The 21327-nt window shown below is 39.2% G+C and overlaps 1 protein-coding gene across 1 annotated transcript; it reads right to left on the minus strand.

Moving 5' to 3' along the window:
- Window positions 1-6464: 6464 nt before the first annotated feature.
- Window positions 6465-17841, minus strand: LOC18098389 (leucine-rich repeat receptor protein kinase HPCA1). Its single transcript, XM_024600041.2, has 19 exons — window positions 17804-17841; window positions 11886-11941; window positions 11449-11569; window positions 11279-11350; window positions 10937-11011; window positions 10784-10855; window positions 10530-10691; window positions 10360-10434; window positions 10110-10181; window positions 9960-10031; window positions 9775-9843; window positions 9461-9532; window positions 9206-9346; window positions 8551-9005; window positions 8290-8448; window positions 8057-8190; window positions 7670-7889; window positions 7291-7526; window positions 6465-7158 (listed from the first exon to the last, which is right to left on the minus strand). The coding sequence occupies exons 1-19, from the start codon at window positions 17824-17826 to the stop codon at window positions 6718-6720; spliced, it is 2727 nt and encodes a 908-aa protein (XP_024455809.2). The 5' UTR covers window positions 17827-17841; the 3' UTR covers window positions 6465-6717.
- Window positions 17842-21327: the final 3486 nt, after the last annotated feature.

Raw genomic sequence — 21327 nt, forward strand, 5'->3', positions numbered from 1 at the left:
GTGCAGAGTGCTACAGAAGGACCGAGGCTTGTTTTAGTTGTGGCCAGATAGGTCATAAGATCAGAGAGTGCCCGAGGAGACAGTTGTCAGCTTCGGGGTTATCTGCTTCAGTCCAACATCCTATTCAGGCACCATCGACGAGCCAGTCTGTGGCTCATGGGGGTAGAGGTTTTGGTGGCCGTGGTCAGAGAGGCCGGGGTGCAGGTGATAGAGGTCAGATACAGCAGGGTCAGGGGCATGCTAGAGTTTTTGCCTTGACTCAGCAGGATGCTCAGGCATCCAACACAGTTGTTTCAGGTATTCTTCCTGTTTGCTCTTTTGAAGCAAAAGTGTTGTTTGATACGGGTGCAACCCATTCATTTGTTTCCCCATATTTTGCCATGAGGTTAGATAAACAACCAACTTTGTTAAAATCTCCAATTTCAGTTTCCACTCCCTTAGATGAATTAATATTAGTGAAGTATGTGTATCTGGATTGTGAAATAGAGATTGGAGATAAGATTTTTATGGGAGACTTAAATGTCTTAGATATGGTTGATTTTGATGTGATTTTGGGAATGGATTGGTTGGCAAAGCATAGGGCTTCGGTAAATTGTTGGGGTAAGAAAATAATATTTGATCTAGATGAAGAAGTTGGGTTGGTATTTCAAGGAGATAAGATTGGGTCTCCATCAATTATGTTGTCGGCTATCTCGAGGAAAATGGCCAGAAAAGGGGTACAGTGCTACCTAGCATACATAGTGGATGTAGAGAAAGAAGTTTCCCAGTTAGACCAAGTCCCTATAGTTAGGGAGTTTATCGATGTCTTTCCCGATGACTTACCTGGATTGCCTCCATATAGGGAGATTGAGTTTTGTATTGATTTGGTTCCGGGTACCGAACCAATATCAATGGCACCATATAGAATGGCGCCAGCAGAATTGAGGGAGCTAAAGGAGCAACTGCAGGATTTGTTAGATAAAAAGTTCATCCGACCGAGTGTGTCCCCTTGGGGAGCCCCAGTGTTGTTTGTGAAGAAGAAAGATGGGTCATTGAGGTTGTGTATAGATTATAGGCAACTGAATCGGGTGACTGTTCGAAATAGATACCCACTCCCTCGCATTGATGATTTGTTTGACCAGTTGCAGGGAACTCAATTCTTTTCTAAGATCGATCTTCGATCTGGGTATCATCAGTTGAGGATTAGGGAGACAGACATTTTGAAGACAGCTTTTAGAACTCGGTATGGTCATTATGAGTTCTTAGTGATGTCTTTTGGGTTGACGAATGCACCAGCAGCTTTTTATGGATTTGATGAATAGAGTGTTTGGCCAGTTTATTGATCGATTTGTAATAGTTTTTATTGATGATATTTTGGTGTATTCGAGGTCTAGGGAGGAGCATGAGCAGCACTTGAGAATGGTGCTTCAAACTCTGCGAGATCATCAGCTGTATGGCAAGTTCTCAAAGAGTGAGTTTTGGTTGGAGAGTGTAGCATTTCTTGGGCATGTAGTGTCAAGGAATGGGATTGAGGTTGATCCTCAAAAGATTGAGGCAGTTAAACAGTGGCTTAGACCTACTTCGGCGACAGAGATTAGAAGTTTCTTAGGTTTGGCCGGCTATTATCGGAGGTTTGTGGAGAACTTTTCTCGTATTTCTGCACCATTGACTAAGTTAACGCAGAAAAATGTTAAGTTTCAGTGGTCTGAAGCTTGTGAGAAAAGTTTCTTGGAGTTGAAAGAGAGATTGACTACAGCGCCTGTTCTAGCAGTACCATCAGGTTCTGGTGGTTACACAGTGTATTGTGATGCTTCGAGAGTGGGGTTAGGATGTGTTCTAATGCAGCATGGCAAGGTTATTGCCTATGCTTCACGGCAGCTGAAGAAGCATGAACAGAACTATCCTACACATGATTTAGAGATGGCGGCTGTAATTTTTGCCTTGAAGATTTGGAGGCACTACTTGTATGGTGAAACTTGTGAGATCTTCACAGATCACAAGAGTTTGAAATACATCTTTCAGCAGAGGGATCTAAACCTGAGGCAGAGGAGATGGATGGAACTGCTGAAGGATTATGATTGTACCATACATTACCACCCGGGTAAGGCAAATGTAGTTGCCGATGCTTTGAGTAGAAAATCATCAGGGAGCTTAGCTCATATTCAGGAGGTACGAAGACCTCTGATTAGGGAGCTGCATGAGTTGGTGGATGAAGGAGTCAGATTTGATCTTAGTGAAGCTGGAGCAATGATTGCTCATTTTCAGGTTAAGTCAGATTTGTTTGATAAGATAAAAGCAGCTCAGAAGAAAGATGATTCACTACTCAGGATTAGAAATGAGGTTGAGCAGGGTAAGGCTGCAGGTTTTGTGATAGGTGATGATGATGTGCTGAGATATAGGGGTAGGCTTTGTGTACCTGATGTAGATGATCTGAGGAGAGAATTGATGGTAGAGGCACATCAGACAGTTTACACAATGCATCCAGGTTCCACCAAGATGTATAAAGACCTTAAGGTGTGTTATTGGTGGAATAGGATGAAGGCTGATGTAGCAGACTTTGTTTCTAGGTGTTTGACCTGTCAGAGGGTAAAGGGTGAACACCAGAAACCTCCTGGATTGTTGCAACCATTGTTGATTCCAGAATGGAAGTGGGAAAGGATCACAATGGACTTTGTGACAGGATTGCCTAGGAGTCAGGAGGGTTATGATTCAATATGGGTGATTGTTGACAGGTTGACAAAATCAGCCCATTTTCTGCCAGTTAGGATTACTTATGGATATGCAAAGTTGGCAGAATTATTTATTAGTGAGATTGTACGGTTGCATGGAGTGCCAATCTCGATAGTGTCTGATAGAGGTCCACAGTTTACATCGCGGTTTTGGGTGAAATTCCAAGAAGCTATGGGTACTAAAGTGCAGTTGAGTACAGCTTTTCACCCTCAGACAGATGGTCAATCTGAGAGGACTATTCAGATCTTGGAGGATATGCTAAGGGCTTGTGTCATGGATTTTGGAGTTGGTTGGAGTAAGTTCCTACCATTAGTGGAATTTGCTTACAACAACAGTTATCAGGCTAGCATAGAGATGGCACCTTATGAGGCTTTGTATGGTCGGAAGTGTAGATCACCGGTTTGTTGGTTTGAGGTTGGTGAGAAGAGGCTAATGGGACCAGAGTTGATTCAGATTACCTCAGAGAAGATAGAGGTAATTAGAAATAAGCTTCAAACAGCTCAGAGCAGACAAAAGAGTTACGCAGATAAAAGAAGGCGTGACTTAGAGTTTTCAGTGGGTGACTGTGTGTTCTTAAAAGTATCACCGACAAAAGGAGTATTCAGGTTTGGGAAGAAAGGCAAGTTGAGTCCTCGGTTCATTGGACCGTATGAGATTCTGGAGAGAGTTGGGGCAGTTGCTTATAGGTTAGCATTACCACCAAACTTGTCTGCTATTCATCCGGTATTTCATGTTTCCATGCTAAGGAAGTATATGTCAGATCCATCGCATGTATTAGAGGTTTATCCCATTGAATTGAGAGATGATATGGTTTATGAGGTGCAACCGGAAGCTATAGTCGACCGACAAGTGAGGAAGCTTAGGTCGAAGGATATAGCTTCAGTGAAAGTGAAATGGAGGGGACATTCACGTGAGGAAGCGACATGGGAGCTCGAGGATAAGATGCGTGAGGAGTATCCTCATCTTTTTTATAATCTCGGTAAGTATTCAATCTTTTTTATTAAGTTTCGAGGACGAAACTTTTATAAGGTGGGGAGATTGTAACGTTTTGAATTAATGACTTGGAAAATACAACAAAGCCCTTGGTGGCTTAAAGTGTGGGTATAAATGAATGAGGGGTAGTGTGGTAATTAGATAAACATAATATATATAAATAGAAAAAAAAAAACAAAAGAGGGATCTGAAAATTTGAGAGAGTTAACCGTGAGAGAGAAGGGAGAAGGGAGAAAGAAGAAGAAGAAGAAGAGAAAAGAGGGAAATTAGAAAGGAAATAGAAAGGAGTTGGAGAAAATAAGTAAAAAGGTAAGATTATGTATAAATATATGTTAATTAAGCTTTAATTTCGATTTTGATAAATGTTAGGGTTATGAAATTTGTGTTTTGGGTTTGATTGATGATTTAATTTGAATGTTATAGAGTTAATTGTTGTGGGTATTTGATTATTTGGATGATTTTGAGAGATTGAATTGAAAGATGATGATTTTGAGTTATGATTTTGTTTGAATGGTGAATTTGTGTTAGAAATAAGGAAAGAACAGTGGGTTTTCTGTTGGAATTCTGGGTTGGAGGTTGAAGATGACAAAATTTCGGTTTGGTCCCTCAATTTTGGAAAATTACAGTTTAGTCCCCAAACTTTGGAAAATTTGCAGATTGGTCCCTGGAGCATATTCCGAGATTCTGAACAGAATAACATATGAATTATGGACAGAATTACTGTATAGATAAGAGAATTTAACACTTTCAATTTAGTCCTTCAATTTGACAAAAATTACAATTTGACCCTAAAAATTTGGTAAAATTCCAGAATGGTCCTTGGAGTATAATGAGATGATCTGGACAGAAATGAGGACTAATTATGGTCAGAATTTCAGTATATTCATGGATTTATGATAAATTTCAGTTTGGTCCTCCAATTAGACAAAAATTGCAATTTGACCCTTAAGAATATGATAAATTACAGATTAGTCCCTAGCTGTAATATTAGCTTTTTCAGATTAGTTTGATGAATAATTAAGGGTTATTTAGTGAATTATTATCAATTTTATTAGTTGTTTTATTATGGATTAGATTTCGGGGAAAACCGTTAAATGTTGAGTTTTTAGGAAAGATAACTAGTTAGTTCAAAAACATTTAGGGTTATGGAATACACCCTTAGATAAGTGTATTAAATAGGTTATATATATTCTTTTGAGTCATTCTTAAATATGTCTCCTTTAAATTCAGATAATCCTGATATTCTACCGGCGGGACGTCAGTAGGATTTTCTTCGATATCAGCTTTGAGTTTTGTTGCTTTTGAGTCAGGTGAGTGGATAATTTTCCATATGCATGAGAAATATTATAAATATTTGATTTGCTAATATGAATTGGATCATGCTTCTTGATAATATATATGTTGATTATTATCCTTATTTTGATAAAGCATGATCAATTGTTGAATCCGAATTCTTGATATGAACCAGTATATATTTTGAATTGAATTCTGAATTGATAGCTCCTCATTTGATTGATGTCATGAGTTGAGCCTTGAGATATGAATATGTCTGTTTGATTATGATTATGAACCTATGGTATGTCAGTCAGAATACCCATGCTAACAGGGTAGTGTTAGTCTTTGTGCACATCGTATCTGAACCCTAGTTGGTCGGGGGAGTCACCAACCTGTGTGGACTGATCATCCCACAGTACGGAGCCTCATGCTCATTGCATTTTGATTTTCTGACGAACTTTACCATTTGATCTTCTTGTTATGGCCTATTTGAGAAACCTTTCTATAAGAACCTAGAGCCATACTTGTATATATATTTCTCATTGTTTTATTACCTCGTGTGTGTATATTGAACGTTATCTACTCACTGAGTTATTGAACTCACCATCTCATTATTTATCCTTTTCAGGCTTATAGCTTGATAGCAGGTCACTTTTGTTGAACCTTCAGAACCTGCTCTTTGGTTGTACTTTGTACATTTTCCTTTATGTCTAGTTAGTGCTCCAAAACTATGAAATTGTATTAACTTTTGTATTAAGACAATTCAGTTATATTATGAAGTTAATTTTGTTGTTACTGCTGCGTTGAACTCTGATTGACTTATTTGAAGAATAAGTTTGTGTGTAAGTTTGGGTTCGCATAGGTATGGAACCTTGGAGGGGAACCTTGCCTATGTGCCGGTCATGGATCCGGGATTCGGGTCGTGACAGTTCATCCGATGCATGTTCTGAGCAACTGGATTCCAGATGCGATGTTGGATTTCAAACTCTAGGATATATACAGAGTGTTGAGGCCAGGGGGCCTCTTCTGGCTTGATCGCTTCTTCTGCCTGGGATCACAGCTGAATCAAACATACGTTCCAATGTTGGATCGTGTTGGATTCAGGAACCTAAGGTGGAACGCTGGCATGAAGCTTGAACGAGGGATTGACAAAAACGAGTGGTATTTCTCTGCCCTGTTGGAGAAACCAATGACCTGAGCAACAATTTTTAACACCATCAAATCAATGCAATGCAATGCCATGCATGCAGTTTAGGAAGTATTTAGTTTACAAATTTTATTTTTTTATTCAGTTTATACCTATGATTAGTATAAATAAGGTTGTCGCAATAGCTATGATATTCATGGTTTTTAAGGGTTTTGACTTTGTAATAAATTCTGTTATTCAGCGTCGTGATAATAATAATTATAATATTCACAACTTAAAAGATTGGATACAGGACACAGAAAATGCTCATCATTTTACTTTCCTTTGATTCAAGTGAGAGGTCGAATCAAGAGAAATAGATCAATAAGTTCAACTGGCATAAGTTTAATTTCTAACATAATTAATGCAAGAGCACACAGGATTTCTTTCACCCAAAATACAAAGGTTTTGCTAAATATATATTCACAAGTAGTTGACTCTTACAAATCTGATGCACCTCACGCGGCAAACATCGCAAGAAAATATTGTAAAACCCAGTACCGAAGCAACTTCTCATCTTTCCCAGCTAAACAATGCTCATCATGGTTCTAGACTCAAGATAATGAAAGCTCTTCTTCCTTCAAGGATGGTGGAAACTCGTCCTGGCTTGCTTCCTCAAAACTAGCTGAAGTGGATTCTGCTTCAGCATTGGGGTTTAAACCTGCAAGATGCAAGATATTCTCAATCTCTTTCACCACTTCACCCATTGTTGGCCTGTCACTTCCTTTCTCTTGTACACATTTCATTGCCAGATCCAGTATCTTATCTAGACCTTTCGGCTTCGTGTCTAAACCAATGCTTGGGTCAAGAAGTTCATGAAGGTTATATAGATCTTTTTTTCTATCCAATGAGCTACTTACCTCCGCTACAAGGTATTTCCCTCGCTCTAAAGGCTTTCTTCCACTTACTAGTTCCAGCAACACAACTCCAAAGCCATAGACATCACTCTTCTCAGTCAAGAGCAGGGTCTCCTGATATTCTGGATCTATATAGCCCTAAGCAGAAAATATAGTAATCTTGTCAATTGTAACCCTTGATATATAATGGCTTTAATCATAGACCAGCCGGCGACCTGCATTTAATGAAACTAGATAGTCTTAAATTAATGATGTTTTGGAGGTACTGACCCTTGTCCCTTTAACTTGAGTGGTAGCAAGAATAAGCTCACTATTGTCCATGGGCTTGGAAAGACCAAAGTCAGCAACTTTAGCATTTAAGGATTCATCCAGTAATATGTTAGCTGATTTTACGTCCCTGTGGATAATACGAGGCTTGACAAGCTCGTGCAAGTAGGCAAGACCTCTTGCTGCACCAAGAGCCACTTTAAGTCTCCTCCTCCAATCCAGCCAGATCCCGCTCAAACCTGCTTACATGACAAGAGGATATATAATTGTGTAGACTTGCTACAACTATAGAATGCGTGTGCTTATTTTCGGAAGAAAGGCACCAAAGGGTCGTCATGGAAAACTCGATGCTTGTAAGATTGAAAGGTTCCATGTACAATACCTGATAGGCTGTCCCTGAGACTACCATTGCGAACAAACTCATAAATTAGCATCTGTTCACCTCTCTCAAAGCAAAACCCAACAAGGTTTACAACATTTTTATGATGAACTCTCGTTAAAACTTCTATCTCTGAGTTGAATTCAAGCCCACCTTGCACCGATCCTTGTCGACATCGTTTGATGGCAATCAGTTGTCCAGTAGGAAGCATCCCTCTATAAACCTGTACACAAAAATGTTGAAAGACTCAAGTATTGTGTTGCTGAAAAAACACCATGGCAGCTCAGAAGTTAGATAGTTTGAAGGCAAATTGCAGCCAGCAACACCCACAATCATTGTTTATGCAAATGAAACCACCATGGCAGGACAGGAAAAGAGGGAGAGACTTGCCATTCCGTAACCCCCTGATCCAATATGATTGGCTTCCGAGAAATTATTGGTGCTCTTCGTAATCTCATCGAAAGAGAAGCATCTGGCTCCCTTCAACTGAGGAACTCTGTCAGTGTTCTTTAAATCCAAGTATCCTGCAATTTGGCAAAATAAAGAAAAAGAAATAAACCCGCATGCAATTTTCAATGATGAACGGGAAAATATCAGGTCTAAAAACTAGAACCTTAAAGTACCAAAATGATTCTTATGTTTACTTGCTCTTTCTCCTCTTTTTTTCAGACGATAAGCATATACCCCTGCAAGAAGCAATAGTAGCAGGAAAGAGGCTCCTCCAGCCGCAGCCCCAATGATACTTCCAGTGCTCCATAACTTGTTTGATACCGAGGGTTTTCCTGCTTGAAAAAGGGGTAGGGAGGGAGAGGGATGGGTGATCAGAAGAAAGAAAGATCAATGTAGACAAATATCTCTCACTTGTGCATGAAATGTGAAATTACCATCGAAGTATGGGTATGCAGCACCCTTAAAATGTGAAGGTCCAAAGATATCTGGATTTTCAATAGTCTGAAGGTTTAGCACAGATCCAATTTCAGAAATTGTAGTTGTGTTAAAATGATTTTGGCCCGAAGGAAACACAGATACGTTCGATTCAAGATTCCCCAACGAATCATTTGTTGGACAATTTACATAAACTGAATCCACAGGAAGCCTTGAGTTCTTAAAGGAAAGCATCAGAGACTCTTCTACCAGACGTGGATAATAAGTTGCGTTTCTTGACTCTAAAAATGGAGGTCTGAAGAACAGTACTCCTGTGTACGGATAAGAGAATTTGCTGTTGGGACTGGAAATCTGATCTGAAATGCAGGGGAGGAGAAACGAAGAAATGGCTTGATGAACTGTGCAGTAATGTTCTGTTGCTTCTGTACGCCCACAAACTGGGTTACCCACAAGTCTGCAAAATTTAACACATAAAACACTCTTACGCAGGCAAGTAGCATAGCACATCTCCTCAGGATTTAACTTTTCACACTACTAACATGACAAGGTTTCAGTCAGATCTTAAGACTTTTGAATGATCTGTGTAATTTTACAATATCTGAGAGGGACTGTTATAATTCATCCCACAATAAGAAGAAGAAGAATGCCTCTTACATTACATCCACGTTATTCCTTTGTTCTGGTGTTTCTGAATAGAATGAAATGAGATTGTTTCGCATATCAATGGCTTCCAGCTGGCTGCTAGAGCTTCTTGCAATATCCAATGTGCCATTGAGCTGGTTGTTCCTTAGAATCCTGTAACCATTTGTGAATTTAGATATCCATCAGTTTCCATGAGATGAAAGAATCTATCAATATCCATGAAGTTGATTGCTATGGTACTAAAGAAACAAGTGGAAGGATACTCACAAAGTCTGTAAACTAGGAAGATCGAAGAGGGTAGGAGGAATCTGACCTTCAAGTCCAGTGTTTTCCATCATTCTGTTATTCACAGGAAGGGAAGAAGGCTTCACTATGTTGACAGCGTGAAAAATCATAAATTGTAAACTTTTATACACAGGAATGCATAGTCAATAAGAGGTTCCATGGACAAAAATGTCTCTGTCAAAAAACCAATGACTGCTTCATATAACACTTGTAAACATGGAGACAATTATAATCTAGCATGTAAAGATGATGCCTGACTGAGATACCTAACAACATTAATAGACTGGAAATCTTACAAGTAGCTGAGATAAGCCATGCCAGTGAGATTAGGAACAGGCCCAGTAAATTTATTGTTGGACAAAATCCTGAAATTTATCAGCAAAAACACTCTTAACAGAGTGAGAATTCGCACAAAAGACTTAACAAACAAGCCAAACCATTGTGATATCTTTACTGGCAATGTCGTTTTCTGTATACTTACAACGTCTTCACAGTGGTAAGATTGTTGAGGTTTGGAGGGACAGGTCCAGTTAATGAATTCCCTTCAAAACGTCTGCAACAAAGATAAGGCATTCAATACAAACTAGATCAGTGTAGATTAATCACTTCAGTTTGCCATGTAGATGCTTACACAGCCTCCAAAGTGTGCACAAGTCCAAGGGTAGAAGGAATGCTTCCCGTGAGATTATTGTCATGCAAAATCCTGCACAAAAGTAAAGTATATGATGTATATAGAATTGTAAACCTTTTAAAGAGGCAAATTAAATTAAAAAGAAATATTCTTTTCTTTTAAATTAAATTAAAATCCCACTTCCTATTTTCTCCCCTATTCCATTGGTGAAGTAGTTTGACTTCAACATCCAAAGCATATACAAACTTACACATGAATGAGAGTCATGTCTGATCTGAAAAGTTCTTTCGGGATTGTGCCTGAGAGCTGATTCCCTCCTAGATGACTGAATAATTTTCAGACCAGCATAAACAGATGTCAATAAAGCCGAAGCAAGAGAGAACACTAATCAGCTGGACAGCACAAAGATATTTGACATACAAGTGTAGTGCATTAACTAGCATATCAAGACCAGATGTATTTCCACTGGAGACAGGGATGGCTCCATCGAGCAGATTATTGAATAGATCCAGCACAATGAGTTTTGAAAGGTTTCCAAGTGAATGTGGAATTGATCCAGTGAATCTATTAGAATTCAGGTCTCTGCGGGAAATAGCAATAGAGAGTTTCAGAAAACAGTAAAGGTTGCCAATAGAGCACATGTTTAGTCCACAAGGAAACAGTAAAACACTTACAGAAACTCCAGCAGCTGAAGAGACCCTATCAACTCAGGGATAGGACCAGAGAAACTACAACCAGCCAACTTTCTAGAATGGAAGAAATGAAAATTCTGTCAGTTAATTAGAGGATTGGTTTCAGTTAATACTAACATCATATTATTCCCTTACAAGTTTTTTAGCTTCTTCAAATTCACAATTGATGGTGGAAGGGTACCGTTCAACCCCGTGTTGTCCGATAGATCCCTATAACCAGACACTGTTAATGAGCAAGGAATCCTTGGAATGGAAAACAATCACTATGTTCATATATCAAGAAAAAGGATGAAAGAAGTTCTGGGAATGAGGCCTTTTTCTCAATATGTGCCTCATGCCTTGAGATCCGGACGCTAGAGCAGCCCAGTCTAGACATCTGGAAAGCCAAAGAGTATCGTAGCACTACATCTTAATTTGAGGCTATGACTACTTGTAAGTTGGATCATTTATTATGTGAAGTGAAAACTCAATACTTACAGAACCTCCAATTCTGATAAGGAGGAGATGTCTCCAGACAGCTCACCCGTCAATCCCACAGCTGCCAACGTTCTGCAGTTGAAAATAGTCAGCTAATCTCGAAACTTGGAGAGGGAAGAAGGTGCGAGTCTTAATTAAAATTTGAAGCTGAACAACTGCCTATAACTTACATCGAAGTCACACGTGAATTGTGACATGAAATGCCTTCCCATTTGCCTCCACAGGGATCTGCACCCACCCAATTACGTGGTGTGTTTTCCCAGGCATCCTTGAGAATACTCATTACTGTAACTGCATCAGGAATGGGACAGAACAATAAAAAATTTCCATGATTCAATCACCATCAGAGTTTTCTAGTTACATGGAGTATGGAGGATCCATTAAAGCTAGCAAAGATCTCTACTAAATCTAATCTAGCCTCGAACTTTAATGAGTGATTTTTGGCCCAAGTGCAGGCAATTCAGAATATTCATTCTGCACTTCATCTGTTAAGTTAAGAAGACCCTTAAGCACTTGATTCTGATTAGCATAAAAAGCTACATCCTACACGAGACATGGCTCATAAACTCTTTGCAGTAAATGGGGAATGTTAATTTATTGAACTTACAATCATCACCATAGGTCTCTGTATAAATCTGAAAGGAAGCAACCAGCAAAAACGTGAGAACTTTGGGACACATTTCTCAACAAAATTGCAAAGCTCTTTGTTATGAATGTTGCTAACTCCAAAACCCTTTAATAGCAGAAATGATATCTAGAAGTACACTACAAGATTTAACAGTTTTACCGACGGAATTTTTCCGTTGGTGTAAGACATATTCTGTCGGTAATTAATTTACCGACAAAATCACCGACGGAAATGCCCCGTCGGTGAAGCTTTCATCGGTAATTTTTTGTCCGTCGGTAAATCCGTTGGAAATAAAAAAATAAAATTACCCGCGTCATTTCGTCGGTATATCCCTCGGTAATAATATTTTTTTATTACCAACGGATTTACCAACGGAAATTCCATCGGTAATTCCGTCGGTAATTATTTAAAAACATTTTTAAAAAATTCATTTTAAAAAATTATAAAATAATTAAATTAACATAAATCAATACTGTATAATATATACTCAAAATGCTTGAAAACAAAATACGAAAATCAACTCAAACAAATTTGCAACAAATAAATAAAACGAAAAAATAAATTCAACTAAAAAAATTCATATGAAAAAAATGAAGTTGCAATTGCTAAAAATTTAAAACTCCTATAAATAAATCAACTAAAAATTAATCTCATATGAAAAAACAAATCTCACAACAACATTTATACAATTATTAAGAACAAAAACAATTTAAAATAAAATAAAAAACAAATATAGTGAAAAACAATCATGAAAAAAGAAGAAAAATCTTACCTTAATGTAGTTGCAAGTGAAGCTAAGGAGAGAAATTTTTTTTCGTAAAGCATATTAATTAAAAAAAACTAAGAGGATAAAAGAAGAAAGAAGAAGAAGACATATATACCCGAGCATGGAGGAAAAGAGAAGGAGATGAGGAGAGAAAAGAAGAGAAAGAAATAGATATTGATGTTTTTTACATATAGTGAAGAAGAAGAAGAAGAAGAAGTAGAAGTAGAAGAATGAGAAGAAGAAGAAGTAGAAGAAGAAGAAGAAGAAGAAGTAGAAGAAGAAGTATCTCTTGTGAAATAACGGGATTCAGGTTTTTTATTGGGGCGCGTTAGCGACGGATTTACCGACGGATAATTGAATATTAATATTTTTTTAATTATTCCGTCGGTAATTCCATCGGTAATATTTAATTTAAATTTTCAATTTCGTAAAAAGTTTTCAGAAACCGCCAACAATTACCGATGATTTTTCAGTCCGTCGGTGATTTCGTCTGTAATATTTAAATGAAAATTTTAAATCAATTGAATTTTTTCAGAAAACCGCCAAATAACACCAACGACTTTTCAATCCGTTGGTGATTTTGTCCGTAAAGAACAACAATTAACAGTGCAATTGGAAAGTGAACAGTTCTGGAGCTCTCAGGAAAATACCGACGGATTTTGTCCGTCGGTGATTCCCTTTGTAATTGACATGATGAATAGTGTAAACAAGTTTACCAATGAATTTACTGACGGAATTTACCGACGGAATAAATTCCGTCGGTAATTCCGTTGGTAAATCCTGACACGTCATCATTTTTTTTTCTTTGTTTTAATTTTTTTGTCCCACCGTAATTCCCTCGGTATATACTGAGGGAATATTTCCGTCGGTAAAATCCCTCGGAAATTTACCGATGGAAATATTCCCTCGGTATTTCCGTTTGTATTTATCGGTTTTCTGGTAGTGGTATAACTCTTAATATGATAAAACATGGAAAGAAGATCTTTACATATCCCCATCGTTTACTTATCTCAAGATTTATCGTGAAAGGACATGAATGGGACAATTATGTTCGTATGAATCACATACTAAATACAAAGACAATTGACCTCCCATCTCTAGTCATTTTTGTTGGGACATTCAAGCAATCAAACACACATAAATTTACGTGGTTTGGCAACTTGCCTATGTAGGGGATTCCGGCTCCCCCATGCGCGGACCGGGGGTATACTGATAGTTGCTCAACGGAGGGTAAAGCACACTGACACAATATTTAACGTGGTTCGGCAAAACCGCCTACATCCACGGGAGAGAGTCATTGTATTAGAGATAGAGAAAGGGTTACAATAAATACATGTAGAGGAGGAGGATTACATCCACTCTACTCAACTCATCAACTCTCATTGCTGCTCTTGCAGCTGCTGCAATGGCAGCAAGGCTGCTGCCATTGCAGCTCTCTTTCTCTCCACTCTCTTGCATACTCACGTTCTCTCTCTCATTTTTCTCTCAAATATAAGCCTCCTTTATAGGCATTTCATGGTCAACATGGAGGGGCCAGTAATGCCTTAAAGTGTGCCACTAATTATGGCATGAATGGAGCTACCACTAACTTGGTGGTGGGGTATTGCCACTAAATGGTAATATCCTAACAATCACCCCCTTTGCCATTTATGTAGGCAATTGTCATCTTGCTTCTTCAGCACAAGCTTGCATTCTGCAGCTCTTCCAAGCTTCCATTCTGAGAGCGTCTTCAACACAACATTCCCCTTCGAGCGTATCAATCATGCTCGGTCCGGAATGATTTTTCAAGCCTTACACCAAGGCTTACAACACCCCCTCAAACGAATATTTCCAAGTGTGACAGTCATTGAGTATTTCAATGTGATCACAAGCTCACCACTCTTCCAAGAGTCTACTCATCCAGGAGTTGCGTCTGCCCTTTGTTCCACCCTAGGAACCACGCCTTACTTCTCTGTGAGTCTCTCGCTCTTAGTCATAAGAGTCCAGGTAGCTCTCCACCTTTCACCATGGGGGCAGCCCATTAAAGGTTGATCCATATTTGTCTTCATACTCTGAGTATTACAATGCCATTACCGAGCTCACCACCTTGATAAGAGTCAACTCGTTCTCGGAACCTGCGCATGCCCTTCTGCTTCTTCATAGCAGCCGCGTCTTAATGCTCCACAAGTCACCCACTTATTGTCCAAGGCAAATGTCTTCTAGCTCATTGATCTTTAGCATGGGGGCAATATCCATGAAAGTCAATCCTGCATTTGTCTTCATACTCATCATAGCCACTTCATTGGCTATACACCTGTCCACTCATATCTAGCCATTACATTGGCTCTGGGGCGTTCTGAACTGGGCTCATATCATGGCCCACACACCTTCTCCTCAGGTGTCTCCGCTCGTCGTCATGCGGCGGTCTGAAATAGGGCTCCTATCGCGGCCCTCACACCTTCTCTAAAGTGTCTTCACCCGTTGTCATGGGGTGGTCTGATCTTGGGCTTATATCAAGGCCCTCACACCTTCTCTAAGGTGTCTTCGCCCGTTGTCATGGGGCGGTCGCATCCTCCTTCAGCTGAGATGCTTTAAAGTGGCTCCAAAATTCTCTACCACCATGTGCACTATGGGAGAGATTACTGCCACTGACTACATAGAAAGAGAAAGTTGCGATAGACTCCTCGCAATCCTCCACCTCAATTTCTATGTTTGGAGCTTCTGTGCCTTTCTGCTTAACAGCTCCACCTACACCAACTCTCTTTGGTGTCTTCGCCTTTCATCATAGGCGGTTGCCTTTTATCACAGGCGTTTGCACCCCTTCAATTAGGTGCCTCTGCAACAGCTCTCTTTCCATCCTTGCATGCATTGGAAAGGTCTTCGCCTATTGTCTTCATCAAGAGCATAAGAGACTTCCTGTTGTACAAACTTTAACAGTCTCTGCTCTGAGCTTCATCTGGGAACACTTCTTCTCCTTGCACCTGTTGTCTCATTACAGCACCTCATTGGATCCTATGGGTACTCCTGCACAATCTCCGTGTGCCCTCGTGCAATTTCTGTTCTCCAGATTTCTCCCTATTCCTTGCTTATGTTTGACAGCAGTTCATCCTGTCACAACACCTGTCCAAGTCAAAATAGGGTGCCAATCTTTATCCCTTGCCGTATTTCTCTACCATTATCAGGGTCTTCATCAATTCTCCCCTCGAGAAATCACAGTCACCGAATCTAACTTCTTTGGAGAAATCACCACTTCATCAGATCCTTGATCATACGGAACCCAATTGTTCCCTTGTGCCGTCGTCCTGCTAGTCTTCAACCGTTTCATTACAAACTGCTATATATACGAAAATAGTACCGTATGGATAATCCTTCCACTAAGCAAGTTCCCAGGAAAGATTGGAGGGGTCACACTGGTCCCGCTTAAAACCCAATCTCCTAGACAGAACTTCTCAGGCCATATCTATCCATCGTACTGTCTTTCCGTATATACAACCATTTGCTAGCTTTGTTGCGGCTTTCCTTTACAAGTGATCTGAAATATACTGGTTTAATTCATGATTTCTCAACATCTGGCGAGACTACCAATTCTTAGATTCGTCAAGATTGGTCTTCGTCAATTTCCACTCTTCACCTCAAATTATCCACATGATCGGGTGTCTAGAGTGTCCCAATTTTGCCTTCCCTCAAGGCAGTTAAATTTCTCCCCACTTAGCAGTTCAGCACATGTAATTGGGTAAACATGTGCACCTTCTTCTTCTTCTCTTCAACGACCACCATGATGACCTTCAGATGCCTCCTGATCGGGCAATCTCATTTGTTAATTCACCACCGCCATTTTCGGTCTCAAATTTCAACGATCGGACCGTACCATCTTGATGTATGCTATGGTCTGGCCTACTCCACGGAGCTACTAGTTTGTATTAATCACTCAAAGAAACACTACAAACAAAGAGGAGGAGAAAACTCTTCTCTACTCAACTCTACACACTCAAGCTCTCCACTGCTCTCTCTCGTTTCTCTCTGTGTTTTCACTCTTCTCTGCCACCATTACACAGCTCTTCAATGAGCATATATATATATATATATACAAATGGGAGTGAAGGGGCATAAATCAAGCCATGATTTATGCCATCGATTATGTCCTCCACCATGTGTCAAGTGGGAGATTAGGTATTCCCACTTGCATATGGTGAGACATTGTTTGTCTCCATTTTCTAACAATTTTCAAGTTTATAGTCAATATGAAACTCTAAGACTCCTAAAAATACAAGTAGAGAAACAATTTATGAGTTTCATTCTAGATACCGTAGGTGACAAGATTTAGTTGTGAGAGTGATAGAAGAACCCACCAAATGGTCATGATTGTCTGCTAAAGTCATTATTGAAGCGATGATCAATACAAAAAGTTATCAAGTGTTAATGAGATGTGTAGATGATTTTACTAAGTCTACTAATTAGACAAGTACTAGAAAGAAATGCATTTGACAGTTGGAGTTTGGCTCATTTAATGATTCAATTGCTCATCTAAATGGAAAAAAAAAAAAAAAATTGATGTAAAGGAATTTACCACACTGGACCATGAGCCTGCTAAACTTTAAAACTAAATGCTTGCATGAGTCCCGGGCTGATTTGCTTGACCAATCAGCACTTTAACCTGATTTGTGAGAGGAATATATCAAGATCGACGGAGAACGCGTTGCAAATATTCTACAATACCAGCTGTTCCTTAGAAAACCAGGTCTAGAAGTTATTATTTTTCTAGTTAATATTAAATTTTAATTATTTGTTTTATTTAGCTTTGGATTCTTTGGTTCAGTCAGTTTTAAACAACTACTTGAATAATTGTTGTGTTAATTTTTTTTTGTTAGATTATTATTACAAACTTTCCAAAAATATTAGAGCTTTCATCTATTTCTCTACAATTTAAAGTCTGCAACCTTAGGGTTTGAAAATCTTAATCTTTATCTATGCAATATGATTTGTCAACCTCAACCCTAATGCAACAATAATATTGGGAAAGAAGTATTAAAAATGCCAATTTGATTATTACTTTATGACTTGCTGCTGCCATTGTTATTAACAAGCAGTTGGTTGCTACAGAGACAAAAACTCGTTTATCTGACAACAGTAGAAAATGATTCATGAAGACATCAGAATTTCTTCCAAACGAATCATTCCTTGTAATTGCAAACACATGGATGGGTCCCCTCCTCTCTATGAATGCTTACAACAAATCATTCTCTTAGACTTGACAGCGCCTGACCTAATCTTGATCCGTGGGGAAGACGGCACTGCAGTTTCTCAGATGATGCCAACAATAAGGACAGTACACAAGAAAGGTAAACCCAAGAAACCAGAGATTTAACTGCACTCCTCATTAACAGTATCATAAAAGGCAAAAAGGTCGTGAAGAAAATGAAAATAGCGAGCTCAGTATGCTACAAAGTGCAAACAACACAAGAAAATGGCAACTCGTACTCTCAGGTAAGAAGTATCACTGAAACATTTGCCAAGCCAAGCTCATACCAAGGATTCTGAGCTCACTCATATATAGTGGCTCTACCTTTGAAACTGGGAAGTCCCCTCTGTAATCAAAGGCATCCCTTGCTTGCATCGTCATAGTTGTTTGCTAGTCATTTAAATTGACAGAAATAAATTTTGGTCAGTCAAGAGATTAGAGCCAAAGAAAACTCAACAAAATATTTGAACTCACTCGTGGAAAGAATGCTTGCACCAGTCCCGCGCTGATTTGCTTGACCAATCAGAATTTTTACTTGATTTGTTAGTCAGAGGAATATATCTTAGATAGATTAATGGGAAAGTGTTGGAAATATGTTTATAGAACAAATTTTAATTCTGTTTGTATTCTTAGATTTTCCAGTAGTAAAATCATGCATTAGCTAAACGATCCATGAACCTGTCAGCATAAAGAAAAATATCGAATACCTTTTGTTTATATATATATATATATATATATCAACTCTTATGTAGCTAAATTAAGAATTCGGAAAGTACTTTTGAATTCGATAAAAAAAAAAACTACCCAACCTCTTAAAGAGGAGAGAAGAAGCAGATTAATGGGATAACTTCACACACATTTTTCATTTACATTGTGCATGTATAAATACAAGATTGAAGAGCTTATTAAGCCTGAAGTTTTGCTATTCTGTAACTAACTGCAAGTTGTCCATAATTCAAACATTCAAACTAAACATAAAGATTTGATTCCGGTGGATGAGGATTTTGTGGAGGAACTGATGTTGTTGGATGAGTGATTTGTGGAAGAGTGATGACTTTCCTAATATGCCCCCGCAAGATGGAGGTACCATCAGTAACTCCAATCTTGGATTTTAAGGTTTGAAACCGGTGGCGTGGAAGAGCCTTCATAAGCAAGTCTGCAAGCTGATCCAAAGTGTGAACATGACTGACAGTAATGCGACCTTTCTGGACAAGATCACGAACAAAGAGAAGGTCGATTTCGATGTGTTTCATATGAGTGTGTTGCACTGGATTTAAGCTGAAATGAGTTGCACCAATGTTATCACAAAAAAATTAGGGAGGATTTGGAAGATGTAAGCCAAGTTCTTTGATTAAGGAGTGAAGCCAAACTATTTCAGAGGTGGCAGTAGCTACTGCATGAAATTCAGCTTATGTAGAAGAACGCGATACAGCTCTTTGTTTGCGTGCAGACCAAGAAATGGGATTGGAGCCTGGAAAGGTGATAAATGCGGTGATGGAGACTCTAGTATCAGTGTTGGCAGCCCAGTCCCCATCAACAAAGGTTCATAGGTTTAAGGGGCTGGTCTGTTGAATAAGAATCCCATGAAACATTGTTTGCTTGAGATACCTGAGAATTCGTTTGGCTGCAGTCCAGTGACACGCTGTTGGTTTGTGCATGAACTGGGAAAGTCGATTTACTGGAAATGCAATGTCAGGTCTAGTCAGACCAAGATATTGCAGTGCCCCAATAACTCTGCGATATTCAGTGCTGTCTGTAGGAGTTGAACCATCCATTAAAATCAGTGGTGTGCTGGTTGACAGTGGAGTGTGAATGTCTTTGGCCATATCCATGGAAGTTTTAGAGAGTAAATCTCATATGTATTTGTGTTGTGAAAGAAAAAGGCCTTTGGTTGTAGGAATAACTTCAATGCCAAGAAAAAAAAATGGAGGTCTCCCATGTCTTTGACAGAGAAGGTGTGACAAAGTTTGTTGATGATAGCAGCTACAAATGTGGAGACGTTTCCTGTGATAATGATGTCATCAACATACACAAGACAATAGCAGAGAACACTGTTAGAGGCATAGATGAATAAAAACGTGTCCGTAGCTGAGTGAACAAAACCAAATTGCAGAAAAGCATCCCGGAGAGCTTTGTACCACTGGCGAGGTGCCTGTTTCAGGCCATAAATACTTTTCTTCAGTTTACAAACATAGTTAGGCTTGGAAGTATCTCTGAAGCCCGGAGGTTGATGCATAAACACTGTTTCTTCAAGATTGCCATGAAGAAAAGCATTATTTATGTCAAGCTGCCTAAGGGGCCAACCATTCATGACAGCAATGGAGAGGATTAAGCGAATTGTAGCTGGTTTGACAACTGGACTGAATGTCTGGGAATAATCAATACCTAGTCTTTGATGGAAGCCTTTGGCGACTAGACGAGCTTTGTATCTGCTGATGGTTCCATCAGGATTTTGTTTTGTTCGAAAAACAAATTTGCAGCCTATAAGATTTTGACTTGCTGCAGGAGGAACAAGTTCCTAAGTGGCATGATTAAGTAATGCAGTGATTTCTTCGGACATGGCATTGCGCCAATGTGGATTTTTAAGTGCTTGACTAACACATGTTGGCTCAGGGGATTCAGGTAATGGATGTGTTGTGGTGGTGTGAAGCTGTTTTGGAACAAAGATGTTGTTCATAGACTGAGTGGTCATGTTATGTCGTCTTTGAGAAACAACAGGAGCTAGAAGATTTACCTGAACTGTGGAGACTGTGGTTGTAGTGTCCGAATTGGATGTAGGGAGAGAGAGTTCTTCTTGATGGACAGTAGAGACTGGTGCAGAGAAAGCTTGGTTGGCTGGGGTGACAATCTGCAGTAGTGGTGCAGGTAGAGTAGGAGCGACAGGTAAGGAAGACTTAGAGGTGGACTGGTTGATGATGTTCTTTAGAGGATAGGTGTTTTCATCAAACGTAACATGCCGTGAGACATATAAGCGTTGAGTAGGTAAGTGGAAGCAAAGATAGGCACTCTGTGTAGTGGAATAACCAAGAAACACACAAGGAACAAATTTTGGCTGGAGTTTATGTGTGGTAAGGTTTCAGCCAGGGAAAACACAAGCAACCAAATGTTCTAAGTTTGAGATAATTGGGAGCTGTTGTGAACAAGGTTTGAAAGGGAGATTTGTGATGAAGAATAGGAGAGGGCAATTGATTGATTAGATAGGTGGCTGTGGCAAAAGCATAAGACCAAAAATAGGAAGGAAGATTGGCGTGACTGAGAAGTGTGGTACCTATTTCTACTATGTGTCTATGACGACGCTCTGAAACACCATTTTGTTGAGGAGTGTGTGGGGCTGTGGTGTAATGGCCTATGCCGTGGAGAGTAAGAAAAGGTTGTAGAGCAACAAATTCTCCACCATTATCAGAGTAGAGACTTTTGATATTAACATTAAACCGATT

Source organism: Populus trichocarpa, chromosome 4 (assembly GCF_000002775.5).
Source record: "Populus trichocarpa isolate Nisqually-1 chromosome 4, P.trichocarpa_v4.1, whole genome shotgun sequence".
Lineage (NCBI taxonomy): Eukaryota > Viridiplantae > Streptophyta > Magnoliopsida > Malpighiales > Salicaceae > Populus > Populus trichocarpa.

What these genes read in the sequence shown, in the direction of transcription:
- LOC18098389 (XM_024600041.2), bottom strand. Translation starts at nt 17,826, where the DNA reads ATGATTCGTTTGGAAGAAATTCT. An exon ending in TTGAAGAAGCTAAAAAACTT is followed by an intron (nt 10,856 to 10,936) that starts GTAAGGGAATAA and finishes CTTCCATTCTAG; the next exon opens with AAAGTTGGCTGGTTGTAGTT. An exon ending in CTAGTTAATGCACTACACTT is followed by an intron (nt 10,435 to 10,529) that starts GTATGTCAAATA and finishes AAAATTATTCAG; the next exon opens with TCATCTAGGAGGGAATCAGC.